The sequence below is a fragment of the Nomia melanderi genome, chromosome 1 (genome assembly GCF_051020985.1).
Source record: "Nomia melanderi isolate GNS246 chromosome 1, iyNomMela1, whole genome shotgun sequence".
NCBI classification, from domain to species: Eukaryota; Metazoa; Arthropoda; class Insecta; order Hymenoptera; family Halictidae; genus Nomia; species Nomia melanderi.
The window spans coordinates 19,442,569-19,462,685 of NC_134999.1; the positions used below are offsets into that span (position 1 = coordinate 19,442,569).

At 44.2% G+C, this 20,117-nt stretch overlaps 1 protein-coding gene across 3 annotated transcripts; it reads left to right on the top strand.

The window, feature by feature from the left end:
- Positions 1-3,247: 3,247 nt before the first annotated feature.
- Positions 3,248-19,601, top strand: Snx27 (sorting nexin 27). Of its 3 annotated transcripts, XR_004236157.2 has the most exons (8): positions 3,248-3,680; positions 13,472-13,609; positions 13,789-14,013; positions 14,161-14,471; positions 14,553-14,791; positions 14,883-15,164; positions 15,289-15,513; positions 15,739-19,601. XR_004236157.2 is itself a non-coding variant. In XM_031989930.2 (7 exons), exons 1-7 carry the CDS (start codon positions 3,349-3,351, stop codon positions 15,355-15,357), a joined length of 1,596 nt encoding a protein of 531 aa, XP_031845790.1. In that variant the 5' UTR covers positions 3,248-3,348; the 3' UTR covers positions 15,358-19,601. The 3 variants fall into 3 exon arrangements, 2 of the variants coding, with proteins under 2 accessions (XP_031845790.1, XP_031845791.1); XM_031989930.2 differs by having other exon boundaries at positions 15,289-19,601; XM_031989931.2 differs by lacking the exon at positions 3,248-3,680 and adding an exon at positions 12,226-13,401 and having other exon boundaries at positions 15,289-19,601.
- Positions 19,602-20,117: the final 516 nt, after the last annotated feature.

Consider the following 20,117-nt stretch of genomic DNA (forward strand, 5'->3'; position numbering starts at 1 on the left):
TACTACTTTGTCACTGTGCTCGTTATATCATGGTTATATATGTATTTCATTTATATTGAATGTATATTGTGTTAACTTTTATTTTGTTACAGACTTATATCCATGATGCTTCAGTTTATTTATTTTATATTATTTTGCTTGACTTTCTTTAAGATATTCATAATTCACTTGCTGTTGATATTAATTCTGTAATTATTTTTTATTATTTTTTTCTAATATTGTTATGACTATATTTTTACTACACCAAAGCATTCGACAATTCAATAACGGATGGGCAATTCACGGGTTTTTCAATTTTTACTTGTTCTGTATCTTGTTTTTGTTTGAATTATTAATTAGTGTTACATCATTAGCATTAGTGATAATGCATATTAATTAATCAAGCAGTTCATTTTCTCTATTTAACAATTGTGATTCAAAGAAGTACTTCTAATTTTCTTAGTAATATTTTAAGATTAATCAAGGTAGTCTCTGGTGGTGTACAATTTTTCCCGAATACGTGATAGTCATTTCGTTTATTTTTCAATGCTGCATTATTATAAATTTTAAACTTGTCTAGCATATTTTCTATTGTTATATTGATATCATAGAATATTAACTAATTATTATCAATATCCATTACATAGATAGAATACGCTGCAAAATGGGTAAAGCAATAGGCACGGAACATTCCTTTCCCCGAGCAATTTAATCTTTGAATCGCGTAACCGCCGAATGAACCAACTCAGAACCAGTACGTTCAATTTAATATAGCGGACATTGGCTCGTTCTCACAGACGCATGCTATAGCAGTTGGCGCAATACCACGGTGTACGTTGCTACGTTCGATTACCCCGCTCCCACATGTCGCGATTTGCAGTTCCATCCTGGAACTTGTGTACCGTGGATCGCATGAAAACGGTACCGTTCGCAAAAAGAAGACGTATTAAGTTACGTCACCTGTGACGGTATCGGCACCGAGATTGTCCATCGCAATTAGATGGACATCGACGTGTCGCGCTATTCGCGGAGTCTACACAGTAGAGTCTGGAACGTAGCGGCGTGCAGCCTTAGCCATTTGATGGTGTGTGAGCGTTAAATGCACGGGAACCTGCCAATGCGTTTCAGGGCATGCATAGTGTTTTTCGAAGGTATTGGTTTCCTCGCGCCGATAATAAAATAGAGTCAGAACAACTTATCATCGATGATGTAATACACGTGGTGGTACCTTGTCGCCCAAAAAAAAAGACAATGGTGTTGCCACGTTGTTGATTAATTGCTCTGTGAATTTAATGTGGATTGGGTTTTGCGAAACGCATTTTGCAGACTGTTCAATTTTATACACGTAAGTTTACGGGGATTTTCATCAGAATAGATCGTTTGTGAAAATTCATTGTTTTTCTACTGAAGACAAGAGTTTATTGTAGATGGTAATAATATGTAGTGGAGTCTATTTCAGAGTAGTCATTAAAAGTGATTTCTCAAGAATACATAATATTGGCTACGTGTTTAGTTTAATGGAATAATTTTTCTTTATCTTCTTATTTCACAATTTACTTAACAACTGTCCATGTACTCTGTCTATACAATTTTTTCGGTCTAGAATTTTAAAGAAATGAATATCAGTTTTAAAGTATGAAATTATGAATTTTTGCAGTGTACATTTTCTATTAATTTACTGATTATTTCTGGTACATATTATTTCACTGTTTGATTTAATTAATGTGCGGGTATTTTTATAAACAGATACTATTATCGGGATGCTTATTATAAGTGGTTTTATGATGAGTATTACTTTAATTAGTATTACGACGCCAAATTGTATTTTCTTTAATATCGTGAAACTCAGAAGCCCAAAAGTATGCTGAATTTGTCGTTTGCACCAATGGTAAAAGATTGTATCTTTTATATACTATATATTAATATTAACTGTTTAACTTAATATTAACTATAAGTAAAAATAAGTAATGCTAACACTGAATAAGACTAAAAGATAAGAAAAATAAAGTAAGCTAAGTGGCTTTTAAATAAGGAGGTTATATATTCGGACGGGTAGGTTCGCAATTGTATTGCTTTTGTAACCTGTTTGCTCAGTGGTCAAGAGTTGAACACCTCGCAAATCGATTCCAAAAGAAATCACATCTTTTTTCGAAATTATACATTTGTCCATTATTTACACTTCAATTTAAATTCCGAATTGAATCCGTTGGGTCGGGCCGATGGGGTAAGAAAGAGGGTGGGCTCCTCGTGGTGAGACCTGGGTCAGTATTCTCCTCAAAATAAAAAACATTATACACTGTTGGATAAATATTTTATTTTTCATTGAGGATTATACTGAGCTAATAGCTGCGAATCAATTGAAACTTCTGCATTCAAAATGCTTCTATTAAACGCAGACAAAAATTATTGTTGTACTCAGGTATAATCAGATCAACTTCACTTTCGTATAAGTTTAAAATGTTCAAGCTGATCATTCTGAGAATTTGGCCATTCTGAATGGTTCGTTTTCGCGTTCGAACTTTAACGATTGATTACGATTTAAGTATTTGGTATTAATTATCTTTTCTTTGCGCCATTTGTCTTAAAGTATATTTGTCGGGCTTCATTTCGATAAAGAAGGAATCACAAAAGCTTTGTACTAAACCATTTCAAACACATCTTGTGGAAAGTGACTGTACCGACCTAGTTCTGGAGCAATCAAAACTTTGTCTCTTTCGTTGGTAAATGTCGTAACGTGTGTGTTAGGTTCAGTATTCTTCGATTTCGTGAAAGGATTTTAATACAGATCGGAAGTCCTCTAATATCATTGCATTATTCCTTCCACTGTTTCTCTGTTTCAATGACAAATCGTTATTGCTAATCCCCAGTGCATTGACACACTTTCTACCGACAAGTAAGTATCAAAACCCAACGAATCCCTTCCACGCGTCGTCAGATGGCAGCAGTATCAACTTCATCGCACTAAAGATCCGCTATACACAAAAGTCATAACTCTTTCCTATGAATTCTATTGCTGTACGGTCTCACAAATTTCTATTCATAAAACAGGCTCCGCTCTTCCATCAACCAGCCTAGTTACTCGCGAATCACAGAACAATCATCTGTTCAACCAAATGCCCACAAAATCCAAACACTCGAAATCACCAATAAAAACGAGCCACGACCAACAGACTCGAATACCTCCGAATCCGCAAGAATCTCCGCAAAGATTCCTCCTCTATCTCCGAACTATTCCGCGGCGCGCGATGCGAAACGGGAAGGGGTGAACCCTGAAGAAGACAGAGAGAAACGAGAGTGGCGTCGATGGAGGCGCAGTCTCGCGGCTGAACCGCGTACGATAGGAACATCAATGGGCGGTCAGAGAGTAAGATGGCGGACTGCGAGTCGGAGGAGCAGCAGCGGTTGCCAGCCGCGAATGAAGACGTAACGAGGAGCGGCAGCGTGACGATGATCAACAACGGACGTGTGCCGCAGCACCCGGTGAGCCAGGGGAATCCTATCGGTCAGGGGCCGAGGTGCGTCACCATTTACAAAACCGAGACTGGTTTCGGGTTCAACGTACGCGGCCAGGTCAGCGAGGGTGGACAACTCAGAAGCATCAACGGGGAACTGTACGCACCGCTTCAGCATGTCAGCGCCGTGCTGCCCCGGGGTGCTGCCGAGAAGGCCGGCGTCAGGAAAGGCGATCGGATCCTCGAAGTGTGAGTAAAAAACGCTTCGAACAGAGACCCTCTCGCTTCGAATTCGAACGTACCCTATTTCCAACGCTCCGCGTGCCTGAACCTGTCAAACGGGTGAACAGTGCTAGAGAAGGTTCCTCGGAGAAAGATTCGTTCGAAGGTCTAAGCTGTCCTGGGCGCTAACTTCGAGAGGTCTATTCGCTCTACTATTCTCCGCGACGGTTTTGACCCTTTTTCGTCGTACAAGGCATAGACTCTGCTACGATCCCGTTCACCGTCGCGCATTTGTTCCTCACGCTGATCGCGTGAACAAGGAATAATCGGCAACGCTTAAGACCGGTGCCGTCTGTGAGATCGAACGACTGTTATTGTACAGCTGTCATGCTCAACGCGGCGATCGGGACGCTGCGTTCCTCTTGCTCGGGATCTGGAGTATTATATCGGTGGCACAACGCGATAGCGTAATCCTCGGTTTAATCGATTTGGCTGGTTAGACGTTCGGTGTGCTGTTTACCCGCGGAAGGAGCGATGGGCTCTTGGCACCGAGCCTCGCGTTCTTCCACCTGTACATCCTTGGGGCTACCGTCCTGCTGTGTGTGTTTCCTTTTGTCCTTGGTTTTCGTTAAACAGTTGGTTACGCTGTGTCTTTCGTGGTTGCGAGGGAGATTGTCAGTCGGACGTCGAGCTTTTTCTGTGATAGATGAATGAGCTGCCGTAAGATCGTCGTACTTTCTCGACGCGAGCACACCGATAAACAAAAGCCTATCACTAGCGGCCCAATTCCATTGTTTCTGTGCTACCAGTGACAGGCATGAATCAAACTTGACATTTGCCAATGACAGTCGCGTAGATGTTTGCCAGATTGTCGATGAAACGAGTAGTTCAGCGACGTCGTATGTTTCCAGGAACTAGCGGTTAACGAGCAATAATAACAGTCCGTATCGCTGTTTAAATAATGAAGTTTCAAGGTTGAAACCGTTTTCATTAGGAATGATCTGATCGATTTTCAAAATTAGAGAGATACTATGTATAGGATTAAAGTGGACGTATTGTGTACGTTCCGGTGTAGCGTTTTCGACGGCAGTACACGGTTTTTCGATTGAAATTAATTGCGCGTGGACCGACAATAGTGTACATCCATGAAACCTATTTAATTCCCGGATACCTGCCCGCGGGAATCCCGGTCAGATTTCAAGGGAATTATGTCGCGGAGAGTAATAGAATTATCTAGAGGGAAATCTGGATGTGGTACGCGTGAGTCGCGATTTTATTCGGAATCGTTCAACCCCGAAAATCGTTGTGCGGCGATACGATTGCGATTGCATCGGCGGTACTCGCTTGAGTAGATCTCCTTTCGCGTGTGATTTATGATCGAGTCGTGGTATCAATATGGCGGATGTAAACATAGAAGAAGGATGAAAGGATTCTTATCTAATTTATGTTCCTAAAGAAATCAAGATATTGTATGAATTTTCTTATCGTAACATTGGTAAACTTATTGATACCGCTATCGAATCTCATTAAGGAAATATTTCGAATAAATGACTCATCCATTAAACAAAGTAGCAACTTATCACCGTAGACGATAAAAGAGAAGTAACGCTTTGGAGATGCACGAGATAAACAATTTTTTTTAACACAATTGTATGGTCATAGAACTGGGCAGATTTCGTTTGTAATTTTTCATCGAGAAGTTTAATATTCGCGCAACGGATAGAACCGTGACTATCGGACGTGGAACGGTTCCGAAAACGTTCGTCGGCAATACGTATCTATCTCGGTTGTAACACGACACAGCATCGGCTTTCAAAATGCAAACGTCATCGCGCCGCTCCGTTTTTGATCCGCGGCTCGCACGCGACGAACAAACTATTCATCGTGATCCTGCGTTATCGTCGATGTGATACCGCGGAATCGTCGCGTGCAACGTGATCCCCATGGGTTTTTTCAATCTTTGTGCTGCCGTTTCACGATTCTTGCCACTGTTCTGCTCGAAAAAATATACGTTAACCAGCAACTATTACCAGAACAATTATCCACGCGATGAAATTTCGTGGAACTAGCTCGAATTGTGATCTCGTCATTTTATTCTTGAACCATCTGTTTGGTTCGTTGCTCGTCTACAGAAATTTTAGTTGATCTTCCTTCGGTTGCTTGGAAACAAACAACCATCCGAAATTCACGCTGATATTCTAATAGACCAGAACATTCACAACAGTTACTCACGTAAGCCTGGTTAATCACATATTATCACAAGGGCTTAAGTTGTCCACCACAGTTAACAGATAAACATTTGCCTTTTGTTTCACGCTCTCTTCTCCGTATACGTTTTGACGGTTCCCCGAAATTACTTACCGTTCGTCCTAATCTAATTACTGTGGAATGCAGTTATAAAAGAGAATTCGAAAGTCTTGGACATATTCCGGGATTGACGCTTCCTCTGTCCGCGCGTCGATCGAGCGCATAATTTATCGCCAGAGCTAACTGGCGCCTATCCGTGAAACTCAATCGTTCCCGATGAAAACGGGCGCGATCGAACACGCGTCCGGAAGATTACGAACCATTTCAATTAACCAAGCCTAGGACGCTGGTGTTTGGGTCCATTTTGACCCAGATTTTTCGAGACTTCGTTGAACTTCTCACTTATTCCAAACCTGCATTCCCAATTGATTACATAAAATTAACCCTTTGCACTCGAGAGGCGCCTCTTCCAGTCGCCATTTGATTTGACTCAACGTAATGATAAAATTTAAAATTCAATATTAAATTATTTTATAATCTACCAACACATGTATCGAAATAAAATAGTTTCGTCACTTAATTCATGCAAGATATCTCTTTATATAAATTGTAAAAAATACCATTGATATCTCATCATAAACTAAGGAACATTTGTTGCGAAAAATATTCTCGAGTGCAAAGGTTTAAATAACTAGATCGTTGCATCTCGTAGAAGTGTGTTTGAAAAATCATCTAATAAAATTGATAATCAACAATTGAAATAGACATCAGTACTCGTGACGTCGTGAAAAGTATTCATCGTTGAAGGCTTAGCATCGTTGACTACTGCTGCAGCTTCCACATTGTTTGAAAAAAATTGCAATATGAAGATTAAAGTCGAATAGGAATATTTATTAATGCGAATGACTAGTTGATACTACTGTAACCTCAGTAGCGTCTCGTTTCGCGGCAGGATCCGCGCTTGGAACAGCCTGTACATTGTCCGCGGAACGGTGCCTTTCCTTTCTTTCGTTTTTCTTTCTCACGGCTCCGGTTTTAATCGAGCCATAAATTGGCACAATGTTTCCTGCCACTTGGTCGGTCCTTGAAATCACTTTCAGCGCCGCCGCCGAACCGTTCATTAACGAATCTGAATTAAGTAAGGCCCCGCGATTTGCGGCGTTACACGACGTTGCCACGAGCGTCGAGCCTCGAATTCGGTCGGAACATACGGAAGGCGAAACGAAATTACGGGAAAACATTTCCTGTTATTCGACACGGAGAACGATTTAACTATTTACTGTCGGAGCTGAGTCATTGGGCGATTAATAATGCCTCTTTGAAAGAAATGAATTGCAGGAAATTCGGTTTCGTTGCATTCGGACGCGATCTGATGGTGTAGATAGCGAATATCGTGTATTAAATTGCGTTACTCAGTGATTTTCATTACAATGAAATGAAAACAGCGCACTCGTCTCGTGATGGAAACATTTTATGGAATGAAACGTTAACGTATTATCAACCAGTGAAGAAGATTTCTCATTTTTCTCGAAAACGCGTTCCTCTTTGGCGTCTTCTGTCTTTGCTACTTTTTCCTGTATTTTCTTCGTAGTCATTATGATATGTCCTCTATGTTTTATGCGAGTTTCAATTAGATCTCGCTACACTCGACATTGTGTTAAACAAAAGTATTTTCCAAAATCGCTGGACCAATCAAACTCGCCCGCGAATAAATCACCTAGTACGTGACCGATGCGCTCGAAGTGAACGAGATGGATTCAAAAACGATCCGAGCATCAGCGGGTGTCGTCGTTACGACTCGATTACAGCGCAAATATAAATGACCGTTCGCGTGCGATTTAAATCGTGCCGGAATAATGAAAAAGAAACGACGCGACGCCGTGATTCCGCGGAACCCCGGGATCCGTCTTCTAATTAAATTGCAGTTAACGAGACCGTTGCGCTGCGTGTTCGATCTGTTCACCCGGTGAAGGAAACGGTTCCCGAACAGCTCGCGACGTGGATAGATAAGAAAATGGAGCTGGGAAGAGTAGCGAAGAAAAATTGATCTTTGAGTAATCGTTCGAGCTGGAATCTCGCTCAATAATGGCTAACCGTGAACGAGGTTCAATTACATTCAGACGGGATACAGTGGTTCTCAACTTTCTTTGTATCGACGATTCCGAAAGCTTCGTTCCCCGAAATCTTTAATTTACATTCGAAATCGTTAGTGAATCATCGGTGAATTCACGTTTGATTGATCGAACGAACTGTTAATTGATATTAATTGATCGGTTGAGAATCCCTGCATCTGTGCATTACACATGCGCGTAGCCGCCTACGGGCAATAGACGAACAAAAACGAAAGTCAGTCCCAACTGCGATGCCTATTAGAATATCATTGAGACTCCGAGTATCGAGTTTTCCTTTTATTTCCCGCGCGTTCCTGCCCGTCGCCCAGAAGTCGCTGAAAAATCTCAGCAGGCGCAGAAGCAATTAACGTTCGATTAGCCAGCGGCGGTTCGATCGAGTGCAGCGACCCATCGCGTTCCGCCGAGACGGCGGACCGAGTAATTTATCCTGACGTCTTCTTTTTCTCCCGGTGGGTTTCGTTTTGCTCGATCCGCGCGTAGGAGACTCCTCGACGAGCCGGGAAAGATTTCGCGGGAGACACGCGGTGGCGATACGCGAGCGGATCGATCGATCTTTCGCTGGAGCCTGTTCCCCGAAGTTTTGTTCTTCTTCCTGTCTGTCAGTAGTCGGAATCAGTTTGTTCTTTGGATTCGTTTGATTTGGGCCTTGGGTCCCTTTTGCGACAGGATACAATTATTTTAAGACACTTTCGATGGAAAGATCTTTTGTGACATACTTGAGGTTAATTAGCTAAATTCTTTTTAATTCTTATGTAGCAACATTTGCGATTATAACTTTGTTACCACAGGATGTTCACGTAGATTTTCATTTTCAAAATTTGAGAAACGAGAATGTGAGAAACGTTGTAGAAGTAAATCGAAAATAGAGTAAACGCGCAAATGTTAACGGGTAGGATCGACTCTCGTTGTCCTCTCGATCGTTTTCTCTTCGTCGGCGTTCGCCTTCGACAACGCGATTAACATTAGCAACCTGAACGAGCTTACGATACCGTTACCTCATAGATAAAATCCACGTGCCTCCTTCTTTGTCTCTCTCCTTCTTTGTTCCCCCGTTTCAGCGACACGCGATTCCGGAACGTTAATTGTTCGTCAGGCGCGAGTTTAGAACGATAAAAGCGAATTCTTCGAACGCTGAAATATTCCCAGTTAAAGTGTGTGCAATATATAGTGGGGGAACGTTTGTGTTTACCGGGAATAATAATATGTTTACTTGATCTTTATGACTAGAAATCTTATAATCGACGAAAGAAGTTGTTAATTAACCTATGAAATTAATGTACGAAAGTTTGCAGGAAAATCTATAATTTAGTAGCAAGTAACCAGATTATCAGTTTCTTTCGTGTGAAAATGATTTACTGTCTTCCGTTTGTCACGGTCATTTGAGTTTTATGATAACGGTGATGCTGCAGGGAATAGGGGATTCTCGTTATTTTCGAATGAATTTGCGAAGCTAGTCGCAAGGAACGCTGCAGACGCGACATTGAACACACGATGAACCCTAACCCCCGGGCAGAGAGTACACGGAATTATATAATGCAATTAACCGACCGCAATTATGTAAGACGGAAACAAAGACGACCTTTAGGGACGCGGTTCCGCGGTCTCCAGGCAGCTACTTTCGCCGCGGACTACCGTTTCTAAAAGGTTTGTCGGTTGTGCGGCTTCTGACAAGTGGTTGACACGTGTGCACGACGATCTCGATGGATTTTTTTTACCAGCCCCCAAGGACACGATATTAAATTAGAGGGAGACGATCGTCTCTTAGCGTGTTCAAAGGATTCAAGCTCAAGGATCCTCTAAACTGGAGGCTCAAAACTTGCAGCTTACAATGAAATGAATTCTCAGGCTCTGCGAGACAGTTTACTCGAACGCAGTATCTGGAACTGTCAATATTTACTGCTCCCAAAGATCCAAATCGTGTCAATGCTACAGCAATCGTCGAAGTGTGTTGACATATCAATTACTAATCGAATTATTATCGAGTCATTTTAACGTCAACAGCCAAACGAACGATAGCAAACGGTCCTCAGATTTCTGTCTTTCTTCGGAAGAAGCATTTTATCAGCCACTCTACGGTAACTGGCGGATTTCACCGTTGCATCGATCGTAATCTTATCGAATCGACCACGCGTTGCACGAATAAACAGATAAAAGAGAGGGAATCTCGATCGATAAAGTTGACATCTCCAGAATAAATCTCGGTGGAATTCACCGGAGAATTCTCGAAGAAGTTCGCGGAGATTGTTTCGCACGCCGGCGTACCATGGGAATCGGACTCTCCGCGCCGCTTCCAGGCGGAAGACGCGGTCGGCCAGATTCAGTTGCATAATTGACGAATTACGTAAACGACCGTCTAAACGCCGGTTCGGATTTCGTCGCGCATTTATTTACGTACGTATCCCGGGAACTCCGCGCAATTATCACTTTCTCCGCGACACGACGGAGGCCGTTTAACATTTTTCTTGCGACTCCCCCCCTCCTGTCGGTCGCTCGCGTTGCGTGTCCAGCTTGAAACTGGACCATTACTGTACTGTCGCTGAAACAAACAGCTAATGGCCCTTGTTAGAACAGCGGGTTGCCAAATAGAAACACTTTTTTAGCATCGAGAAACTGCAGTACAGGTGTAGGATTGATTTTCTTGTGATACTATTGCTAATTCCTTGTAGGATGATGAAGCTTTTAAACGCAGATAAAGACGTCTAAAGCTAACGATGATAATTACGAACTTATCTATTAAGGAAAAGGATATTATCAATATCGTGTCATTATTCAGAGATAATTGAGTGTATCATTGGAGGCGTTAAAGACTCGCACGTTATACGATTGAATACTGTAGTTTTCCTTTTCGTTTCTTGGAACGGTTGAACGATTAATCAAAATTAACGAGGGACGATTCTTCGACTTTTCAATGGAGAATCGTGTACTTAGAGACGAGTCCTAGTTATTCCGAAGCCAATGATCTCCATCAACCACGCACATTCCATTAGCTACTGAAACGTTCGTAATATTATTCCCGCAGTTGAAATCATAGTTCCCCGATTTATGGGTGGCGTACCGATCGAAATATCCCCGATCGGTCAGTGAGGAAGCTGGCAGCTCTCTAGAATATCGATAAATGTAAATACATCCGATGGATGTATATATGTGACGCTTTCCTGCGTCACGTAGTCAAGTATATTGTAAATAGTATCGCAACCCGATGGAACGGACGCGAATTCTATCCCCGTATCAAATACCGGTAGCCTTCGCTTTCGCGTGAACACGCTGTGGGAAGATGGCGTCACGTAGAATCCATAATCCGTGAAGTTCGCTGGATTATTCGAAACCAAAAATTACCGAAACACGAACCGATGATCGTATCACAGAAATAACCAGATATTTGCCAACGTTGGACCGGTCGATCTCGTTTCGGGAAGACGTTAACGTGTTCGTTCAGCGAATTTTGTGCAGATCGCAATCAGCTTTCTCGTCAATTACGCCCGCGACTTCGCTGATCAGAGCCTCGCTGGTCTAGGCTAGACGGTTCCGGGGAAACGTGTGGATAGAGCTGACGCAGGGACGCTCGAAGATTTTCAAACGTTCCGACCCAACTTTCAATTAATTACGAAAAGGTCTTACTTTCTCTATTCCGGACGACGTGTCTTGTGACTTGGCCGTTGGGAAATATTAGAATGCCCAGTATGCGACGCTCCAATACAATGTTAGTTTCTTTTATTCTGAACGTCGAGCTTCGTTATCTTCGTTTGCTAATTTATTTATGCAAATTTGCTAGTCAGAAACTATTCGATAACTCACTACTGAACAGCGCTAGCGTGACGAGCACGTTTCAACGAAAATTCATAGTCGCATTAGCGATAATTAGCGAAAATTTTCCTATTGCCGCGTATCTGTGTCAGACATGTCCGCGATAAAAAAAACTCCCATGTCAATTCAGCCTCATTTGATCGAAAAATACCACCGATCAAACTGCCATCCGACCACTGTGCCACATTCCTCAATTATTTGATCGATAACGTGCGATAACGACGAACAAATACTTCGCCGCGCGGTTATCGCACCGTGGTAATTTGTTGATTTGCTTTGCTGCCAAATCGAGCGGCGAAAAGATTCGCCCGTGATATTCTTATCGGCCACGCGAACCTCCTTCACCTTCGAACTGTCAATCCCGCGCTGGAATGTGCCAGGATGCATCGGTTGGATCCAGAAACGCCGAAACCATGTTTCACGGTCGTCCCAGTGTTCTCATGATCAGCGGTACCGGAATTCGATAATTCTATTTTTGCGTTTCGATCAATAACAGTCGCTGGAAACGTCGACGACGACGACGTTTCCCTTCGGTTTGACTTCGTTACGGTCTGGCAAGTTTAACCGAAGCTCGTCCGGCGGGGAGAGAGGGATCGATTCACTGTTGCATCGATAGTCATTCAGGCTAACCGCGGCAGCACGGCTGTGGGAAGGGTCGGTCGGTAAAAATAGGAAAGCCCGTTAAAAATATCATCTTCCGTCGAAGTTTCTCCGAGAAAAACTGATCTCAAGCGGGGAAACAATGAAAAGTCGGAAGAAAATACGCTTATCCCGCAACTTCGCCGTCGCGTCGCGTGATCCGCACTCGGGGCTGATAACTTCTCGCGCAAATGCGACGGGAATAAATAGATCGAGCGGTGTCAACGTCGAGACGGGATCTCGTCGAAAAAGTCGCTCCGTTATCTATATTACGGAGCCGGTCCAGTTCATCGGGGAATCGGTGATAGTGGAAAAATGCTTGGAAGACGGGAGGGCGAGAGGCGTGATAAGCATAAAGCACGGGGTCTTGGGGACAGAACGCGAATTTAGTCGTGAGCCTTCGTTAGCGGCCAATAACAACGCTCGTCCTTTCACGCCGGGAATTCGTATCTCGCGCAAGGTTGGTCAACTGTCTCCCCACCGGTCTGTTTTCGCGAAAGTCAGCGTAGTATCCTGTTCAGCCGCAACGTGACCAGGGAAACTCGACCGACGTTTCATCTGGGAGTGCTTTCAACCCTTTTTGTGCCGGTAATCGTTGGAACGGTTTGCTTGGGAAACCTGAAATCAATTGAACCTGTCTCTCGCGCTTGGTGTCTTTCATCGGCTAACTTTGCAACAGTGTTTAAAACTCGAGCGTTGACGTGCTTGAAATTGAAAAGACCGTTGGAGTTTAAATTCGAATCGCGGGCGCGACACTGTCCGGGTTTAAACCAGTTTAATAGACACCGGCGCATATTGCGACTAAGACGATAAGCCCGCGAGCAAACGGAGATGTTGTCTTGCTACGTGACCGCGATGCAATGCGAGTGGATGGAGAACCGTGGACGTTACAGATCGGATTCGCGGCTCAGAGCTATCGCCAGCGGGTAAATTCGGTTCCTCGACGGTGTGGCCCGCGCCGGTCCGAGATGAATAAAGCCTAGTTTCTGCTCGCAGGAACAACGTGAACGTCGAGGGAGCCACCCACAAGCAGGTGGTCGACTTGATCAAGTCCGGGGGCGACGTTCTGACGTTGACCGTCATCTCCGTGACGCCGCAGGAGGCGGAGAGATTGGAGCCTTTTGAAGATCTGAGGTACCTTATTCCAGTCGCTCGACGAATTTGTTTAGAATCAAATATTTTCCTGTTCATTATGCTTGGCAAGTTTCCATTTTAGTCTGTCCTAGAGCTGTAGTTTTAGTACCGCGATCGATCTCGGTGTATACGTTGAAGCTGGATGTAGTGGACTCACTGTGTAATTGATCTTTCTGCAGTTACGCGTCAGTGGACTACAGCGAGAAAAGGTCGCTACCTATCAGCGTGCCAGATTACCACGTACGCGAAAGGAAACACGAGCGTTACGTGGTGTTCAACGTTCACATGGCGGGCAGACATTTGTGCTCCCGGCGTTACCGAGAGTTCGCTGCTCTACACGTGGCGCTCAAGAAAGAGTTCATTGGCTTCAACTTCCCGAAACTACCCGGGAAATGGCCATTCCAGTAAGCACAGTCTGGCTTCTGCATTAAAAATTGCAACACGATAGACATCATTGAAAATCCATTGCTTTAATTCAGTATTGCAATTTCGCGGAATACGTACGTTCAACTTCTGAGACACTCTGTGCATGAATGAAATCTTATTCCTAGATTAAGCGAACAACAGCTAGACGCGAGGAGACGGGGCTTGGAACAGTACCTAGAAAAGGTGTGCGCCGTTCGAGTGATCGCCGAAAGCGACGCTATGCAGGACTTCCTGACCGACAGACTCGAAGAGGATGGCGATCAGGGGCCAGCTGTGGATCTGAAAGTATTATTACCGGACCGCGAGGTCGTCACCGTCACCGTCGCGAAAGCTGCTTCCGTGAAGGACGTGTACGACGCGGTTTGCAGTCGAGTCGGCTTGGACGCGGAGACGGCGAAATACTTCTATCTCTTCGAGATCGTCGAGTATAATTTCGGTGAGTGAATCAATAGCGAAGAGGATACGGTGTATACTGTATACCTATGAAAGTTCCATTACATTGCTCCGCTTTTCGCAGAACGGAAGCTGCAACCCCACGAGCATCCCCACACTTTGTACATTCAAAACTACTCGACCGCCAGCGCGACGTGTCTCGCGATACGGAGGTGGCTTTTCAATGTGAACCGGCCGCTCGGCGAGCAGGCGCTAACCTGGATCTTCTGGCAGACCATCGACGAGGTGAACAGGGGCCATATTACGGCCGGCGAACGGCTGTATCAGTTGAAGGCTCTGCAAGACGCGTCGAGAAAGCACGAAGTACGAGTTTCTAGTAATTCTGTTGCTGGTAATATAAAAACACTTTGAGGTCTTGAAAGGGGATGATTAATTGGTTACGGTATAATCGCAGTACCTGAAGCTGGCGAAAGAACTGAGCGGTTACGGCGATATCGTGTTCCCTCACTGTACGTGCGACTCCAGGAAGGAAGGGCACGTGGTTGCCGCGGTGGGAGCAGGAGCTTTCAAATTGCACGCGGCAAAGGAAGACGGCACTTTGGAGTCGCAGGTTGTCGAGTTCCAATGGAACACCATCACCCGGTGGGAGATAGACGAGGAAGGAATGGCGTTCTGTTTCCAGTACACGCGCCAGGATAATCGTCCACCTCGTTGGCTCAAGGTCTTCACACCTTATGTACGTGTCTGTTTGCGAAGATTTGCATCAGCCCATTCGTTTAGCCTTTGCGTTTTTATTTTAATGAACAAGTAGTCTCTCCGCTATTGTACAGATCGATGAGATAAGCGCGTTCTGTTCGCAGTACACGTTCCTGTCCGATTGCTTCGATCGAATAGCCGAGGAGGCGAAGTGGGACGACCCGGGCGAATGACGTAACGTCCGCCGTTAAGGACCCGTTTGGTGCATAATACGTACGCGAGGGAGGGATGCCGTGCCGTTTCATCGATGGTTTCACTTGTCTGTCTTTTGTAGCCAGATGTCACTTCGATTAGGATTACTTTTTTAAGGCGAACCCCGGAAAAGACGAGTAAGACACCACCCAAGAATCATATCAGACTCTTGTTTCGTCAGCTTCGCAACGTGTCTCGTGATTCGTTCGAGACGGTGCATCGTTCGTTACACGTATTCTAAAAGGCAACACTTAACACACACACACACACAAAAGAACACATACGCACTTACACGTACACACACGAACATGAACACGAAAGAAACAAATTGTACTGTAAAGGTAACAATTTTCTTTTCTAAGGACACACAAGAGAATAGCGACACACTGATTACCAGCCACAAGCAACAATGTCATCTCGTATACCTAGCTGATAAACACATCTACCGCATAGAAGAAGATCCATGGTATTAACGATCTAGTTTGACGTTGAACGAGGGAGAAAAGACATAAGAGAATTACGTTATAGTATCCAGGGTAAGGGGGTTGGCGGTATCGTGCTGAAGGATCAGCCTATAGACGACTCTAACCTTTGGCCTATCGCTCGTTACTATCGTGTTAGCGTGTGATTCATGTCCCGTGCTACGGGAAACCATGAATCTCACGGGACGTTCCTCTCTACTAGCCTAATGTATAGGTACCGCAAAGCCAACCGTTTGGTTCGTCGAGTCCGCGCGAGCGAGAAAGGGAGCCAGCTCACAGGCGACAAGTATTAACGCGATGTGGTTATAGTTTAAGGCCGTGTTTGCTTTTCCGTTCCGCACCGATCCAGCGCGAATCTAATTATCCGTTCGAGACGCGACCTCGTTCCTCGTTCGTTGTCTTCGTCCAGGCGTACGGGACGCGCGCACCGTCCTGCCGCGCGAGCTGCGTTACACAGGGACTCGAAGAACACCGCGGATTTACTTTCCTCCGGAGCTATATATTTTTACTATTACACAGCGCCAGAGACGATAGGGGATGTAGGAATCGTATGCACTCCGGTTGTAAAACCGCGACGAAGCGGTATATTCCATTCGCAACAAATCGAGAACCTTCGGAACCTCTAGCTGCGCTTGGTCGCGAGACCTTAACGAGCAGAAAGGATCAACCAACCGATGAAGAAAAGATTCCGCTGATAGGAAGATCGCGCCAGGATCCTACGCGCACTTTACAGCGGAAAGTTGATGAAGAGGCACCAGTATGAACGCCATAACGAAGAAAGAAGTAATAAATAATAATACTCAGTGACACTGTTAGGGGATGATACCGATAATAAGAAAACGAAAAATGAAGATATGAATATATGAATAATTTTAGTGTCTTTAATATCAGTGAGAGTAACTGATGGACTTTTAAAGTATCTCGGCCTGCTCGTCGTGGTTCACGGGTCGAACGGCGAATCCTTCGGAGCATGACCATTCTCTTCCCAGCCAACGTTCACGAACGATGATGGTTTCCGTTTGCTCACTTCCGGTGTTACTTTTCGAACCGTGGCCGGGAAAACCCGCGTGCCACCGACAGTCGTCGCTCGCTCCGGACGATTCGCGAGCCGGCCGGCAACGAGAGAGAGAAGAAGAAGCCTCGGCAGATAATAATTCTAGAGGATAGATGTATAACTAATCGTTAATGTTTTTAAACTTTATTCGGGATGAGTCCGTGCGTGAGCTGTATAAACACTTGAAGGGTGTCGGGTGCCGAATGAAAATTGTAACGATGTTATAAGTAGAGTATTATCGGGGGTGCGTTGCGCGGCGGACAGGCTGTAGAGAGTCGTTCCTCGCGCGGACAGCGATACCTGGACGAGCCAGGGTTAATTGGACGCGTCGATTAACGTCGCCGTGATCGGTCGATCGGTCGAACGAGGAACGCGCGCGGTGCACGACCCTCGATTCTTGTTCTGTGAATAATTCTACGGTGGGAACTGTGCAAAAGCGACGCTGCGAACTGTTGTTAAGGACTGCGCGCGGCTATTGTTGATCTTTACGCTAGCGTCAAGCGTATACGAACTTGTTCCATCGGTAACATCATTTTTGGACGCTAACTTTTCCCGCGGAATATTGATAACTGCATTTATTTTTCGTTTTGTGTTATTAGTTTCCGCGAGGCGAGAACAGAATCCTTTGAAGAACGTTCGATTTCGTTGGTTGAAGAGTTGACTTCGAGGTTGAACGGTATAAGAAGTATATATCGATACTTGCGAATGCGGAAGTTACCGTCGAAGAATGATGGTGTTCATGGGATGATCTGATACGAACGTGCCGCGGTAACGTTTAGGCCCTCGGCAAGAGGCAGGGAGAAGCAGCCGTAAGATTTTCATGACTTTTTGTGATGTATTATTCCATTAATCGATGAAGTAATTACATAATTAATGAGAGAGCGCACGCGTTTTCCTGGGTTTGGGGAAAGCGAGCTAGGAGTCAACGCTAGGGAGCGGTCTCGGAACATATTTGCAGCAATAATATTTTTTGGCGAAGTTGTCGAACGTGTTGCGCCGAGTGTGTTAATTAGGTATCGTCGATAGCGTAAGAATATTTTGCCGGGATGGTGGAGGATTCGCGTGAATCGCGGTGGCGATTTAAATACGTCCAAGTTATTACTTGATTCGATGAAGTTTTGACAGCGAGGGGTGAGAAAGAGAGAGAGAGAGAGAGAGAGAGAGAGAGTGTGTGAGTCTCGAGAAATTTTATCGGCGTTCATTGTTCCGCGTGTATTTATTTGTGACGTGTATATTTATTGCGATCGCAAAAATCAGCCGGTCGATTTTCATCCAACGCGACGCGCGTGATATCGTTGATTATTTATTGTCGTCCAATAGTATTTTTGTAACGAGCGTAGCAAAAGCAGTAATGACGGTCGCGTCATCCGCGGCGTGCACGCAAATCGAAGGAAGGGCTGCCGGGAGAACATTGCGGCAGCCCTTCGATGAATTTTCCAAGCGATCGAGCGGTTGGATGGATTAATTATTAATTACTTCATTAATTAACCACGCTATAAACAAGTCTGTCGGGAGTTGGACGACGAAGTTAGGTAGTATAATTTAATTATTGTTACAGTAAGACCATATCATTACAGTTAAACTCCTTAGACGTTAATTAAAACTATTATGTATAATCGTAGCCCGTAATAACGAAATGCTCCAATTCATCAACTTATATCAGTTTCGCGACCGCGATCCGGCTGCGAAACTGGTATTCCGGATTAGCGACGGTACTGTTCGATTTGTTTTGCGAATCATCTTATTCAGAGTCGGGAAGAAATAAAAAGAAATGCAGAGAACATGACTCGCCGGTCTCCCGTTTTCTCTTTCGTTTTGCTTTCGTATTCTCTCTTCTTCTTTTACTTTGTTGTCAACTATTCGCTGCGTAGATCCATAAAATCTGCGAAGATCTTCCATGCCTCTCTCCACTTAGATCTCCATGAACCTGATGATAGGGTTGATCTGTCAACCCCAATTGATCACCCTTATAAAAAAAAAGAATTACATCGTAATTTGTACTGCTAAGTATACCCTAAGCATAAGAATCTCTAGACAAATGAATTTGAAAAGTAGACATTTCCGAGAAATGCCAGTTGAAAGATTTATAGACGATAGAATGAATCCCGGGCGGCCATTTTAAGTGCATCGTAACTTTAAACCTCCACAATTCACGAACGAAGGGTTTGCGGATCAAAGTTCATCTAACGTTATCTCGTTGTTACGATAAGTGGAATCGATTTACAATTTAAAAGAGCGTTTAATAGACGAACAAAAGAATCTCCGGCTTTGTTCCCAGCTCGTGGCGCGAGTGAACAAAGCTCGCGGAACAAGTTCCATGTCCATAATTGTACTGATTTGGTATCGTGCTCGGTACACAATGTCGCTTATGTAATAAATTGTCCCGTGTGTTTTTTTATGCGTATTGTATAACAAGCTCTCGTTCCGGTGGCCAACGAATATCCTAACGACCAATGACCATTCTTCGCTGCTTTAGTCGAAGTCGATGCATTCCTCTCGAACAACCTTCTACACGGTCTCGAATGATCCCACGGAGACCGTGGACTCCTCCAGACCGCAAACTGAATCCTTGAAACATCGCAAATCTCCCGCACATAGTAGTTCAAATAGAAAAATCTAGCGACATTTCTTTGTAAAATATTGTAATGAAATTCGACAAACTTCTCATTAAATTACATGAAGCTAAGTATACTGAGGACACTCTCTTTAGTGAATACATGTGACTAGTTGAAATTCGATGGATATTCCTCACGAATTGCAGAAATATATCCTCTCGTGTTGCTTCTTTAATGCTTTATGAACGTTTAGATATTAATTTTAGTTCTTAGAAAAATATCGAGACGATACTAAAACTGTTCAAGCGTCGCGTAGAAAAGTAGGAACCCGTCTAAGAGACCAGCCCTCGGAAAATTCTACCTTCACAAGTGTTCGCTCCAAGTTCATTTCGTTTTTCCATTATCGAAACTAATGAGTAATTAGGAAGCAACAGAAGTCCATTGAGTGCCATTCTTAGAAGTCCATTTTCTATCTAAATGTCGCTAGATTCCTCGATGCAGCTTTACTGTCTTGTAAGCCATTCTCCGTCTAAACGAACGGAGCCATCCTCTTGTCTACCGAGCAGCGAGGCGCACTAGCATCCAGCGATCCGCGTAAACACGGTTGCTCACGCGCTCCGATTTGGTCACTCACGGGACTTATCGATATC

Bases quoted from the DNA above. Each gene is read 5' to 3' on its own strand.
- Snx27 (XM_031989930.2), top strand. From the start codon at position 3,349: ATGGCGGACTGCGAGTCGGAGGAGCAGCAGCGGTTGCCAGCCGCGAAT. The intron at 14,014-14,160 runs GTAAGCACAGTC...TCTTATTCCTAG, and splicing joins CCCGGGAAATGGCCATTCCA to ATTAAGCGAACAACAGCTAG. The intron at 14,792-14,882 runs GTACGAGTTTCT...GTATAATCGCAG, and splicing joins ACGCGTCGAGAAAGCACGAA to TACCTGAAGCTGGCGAAAGA.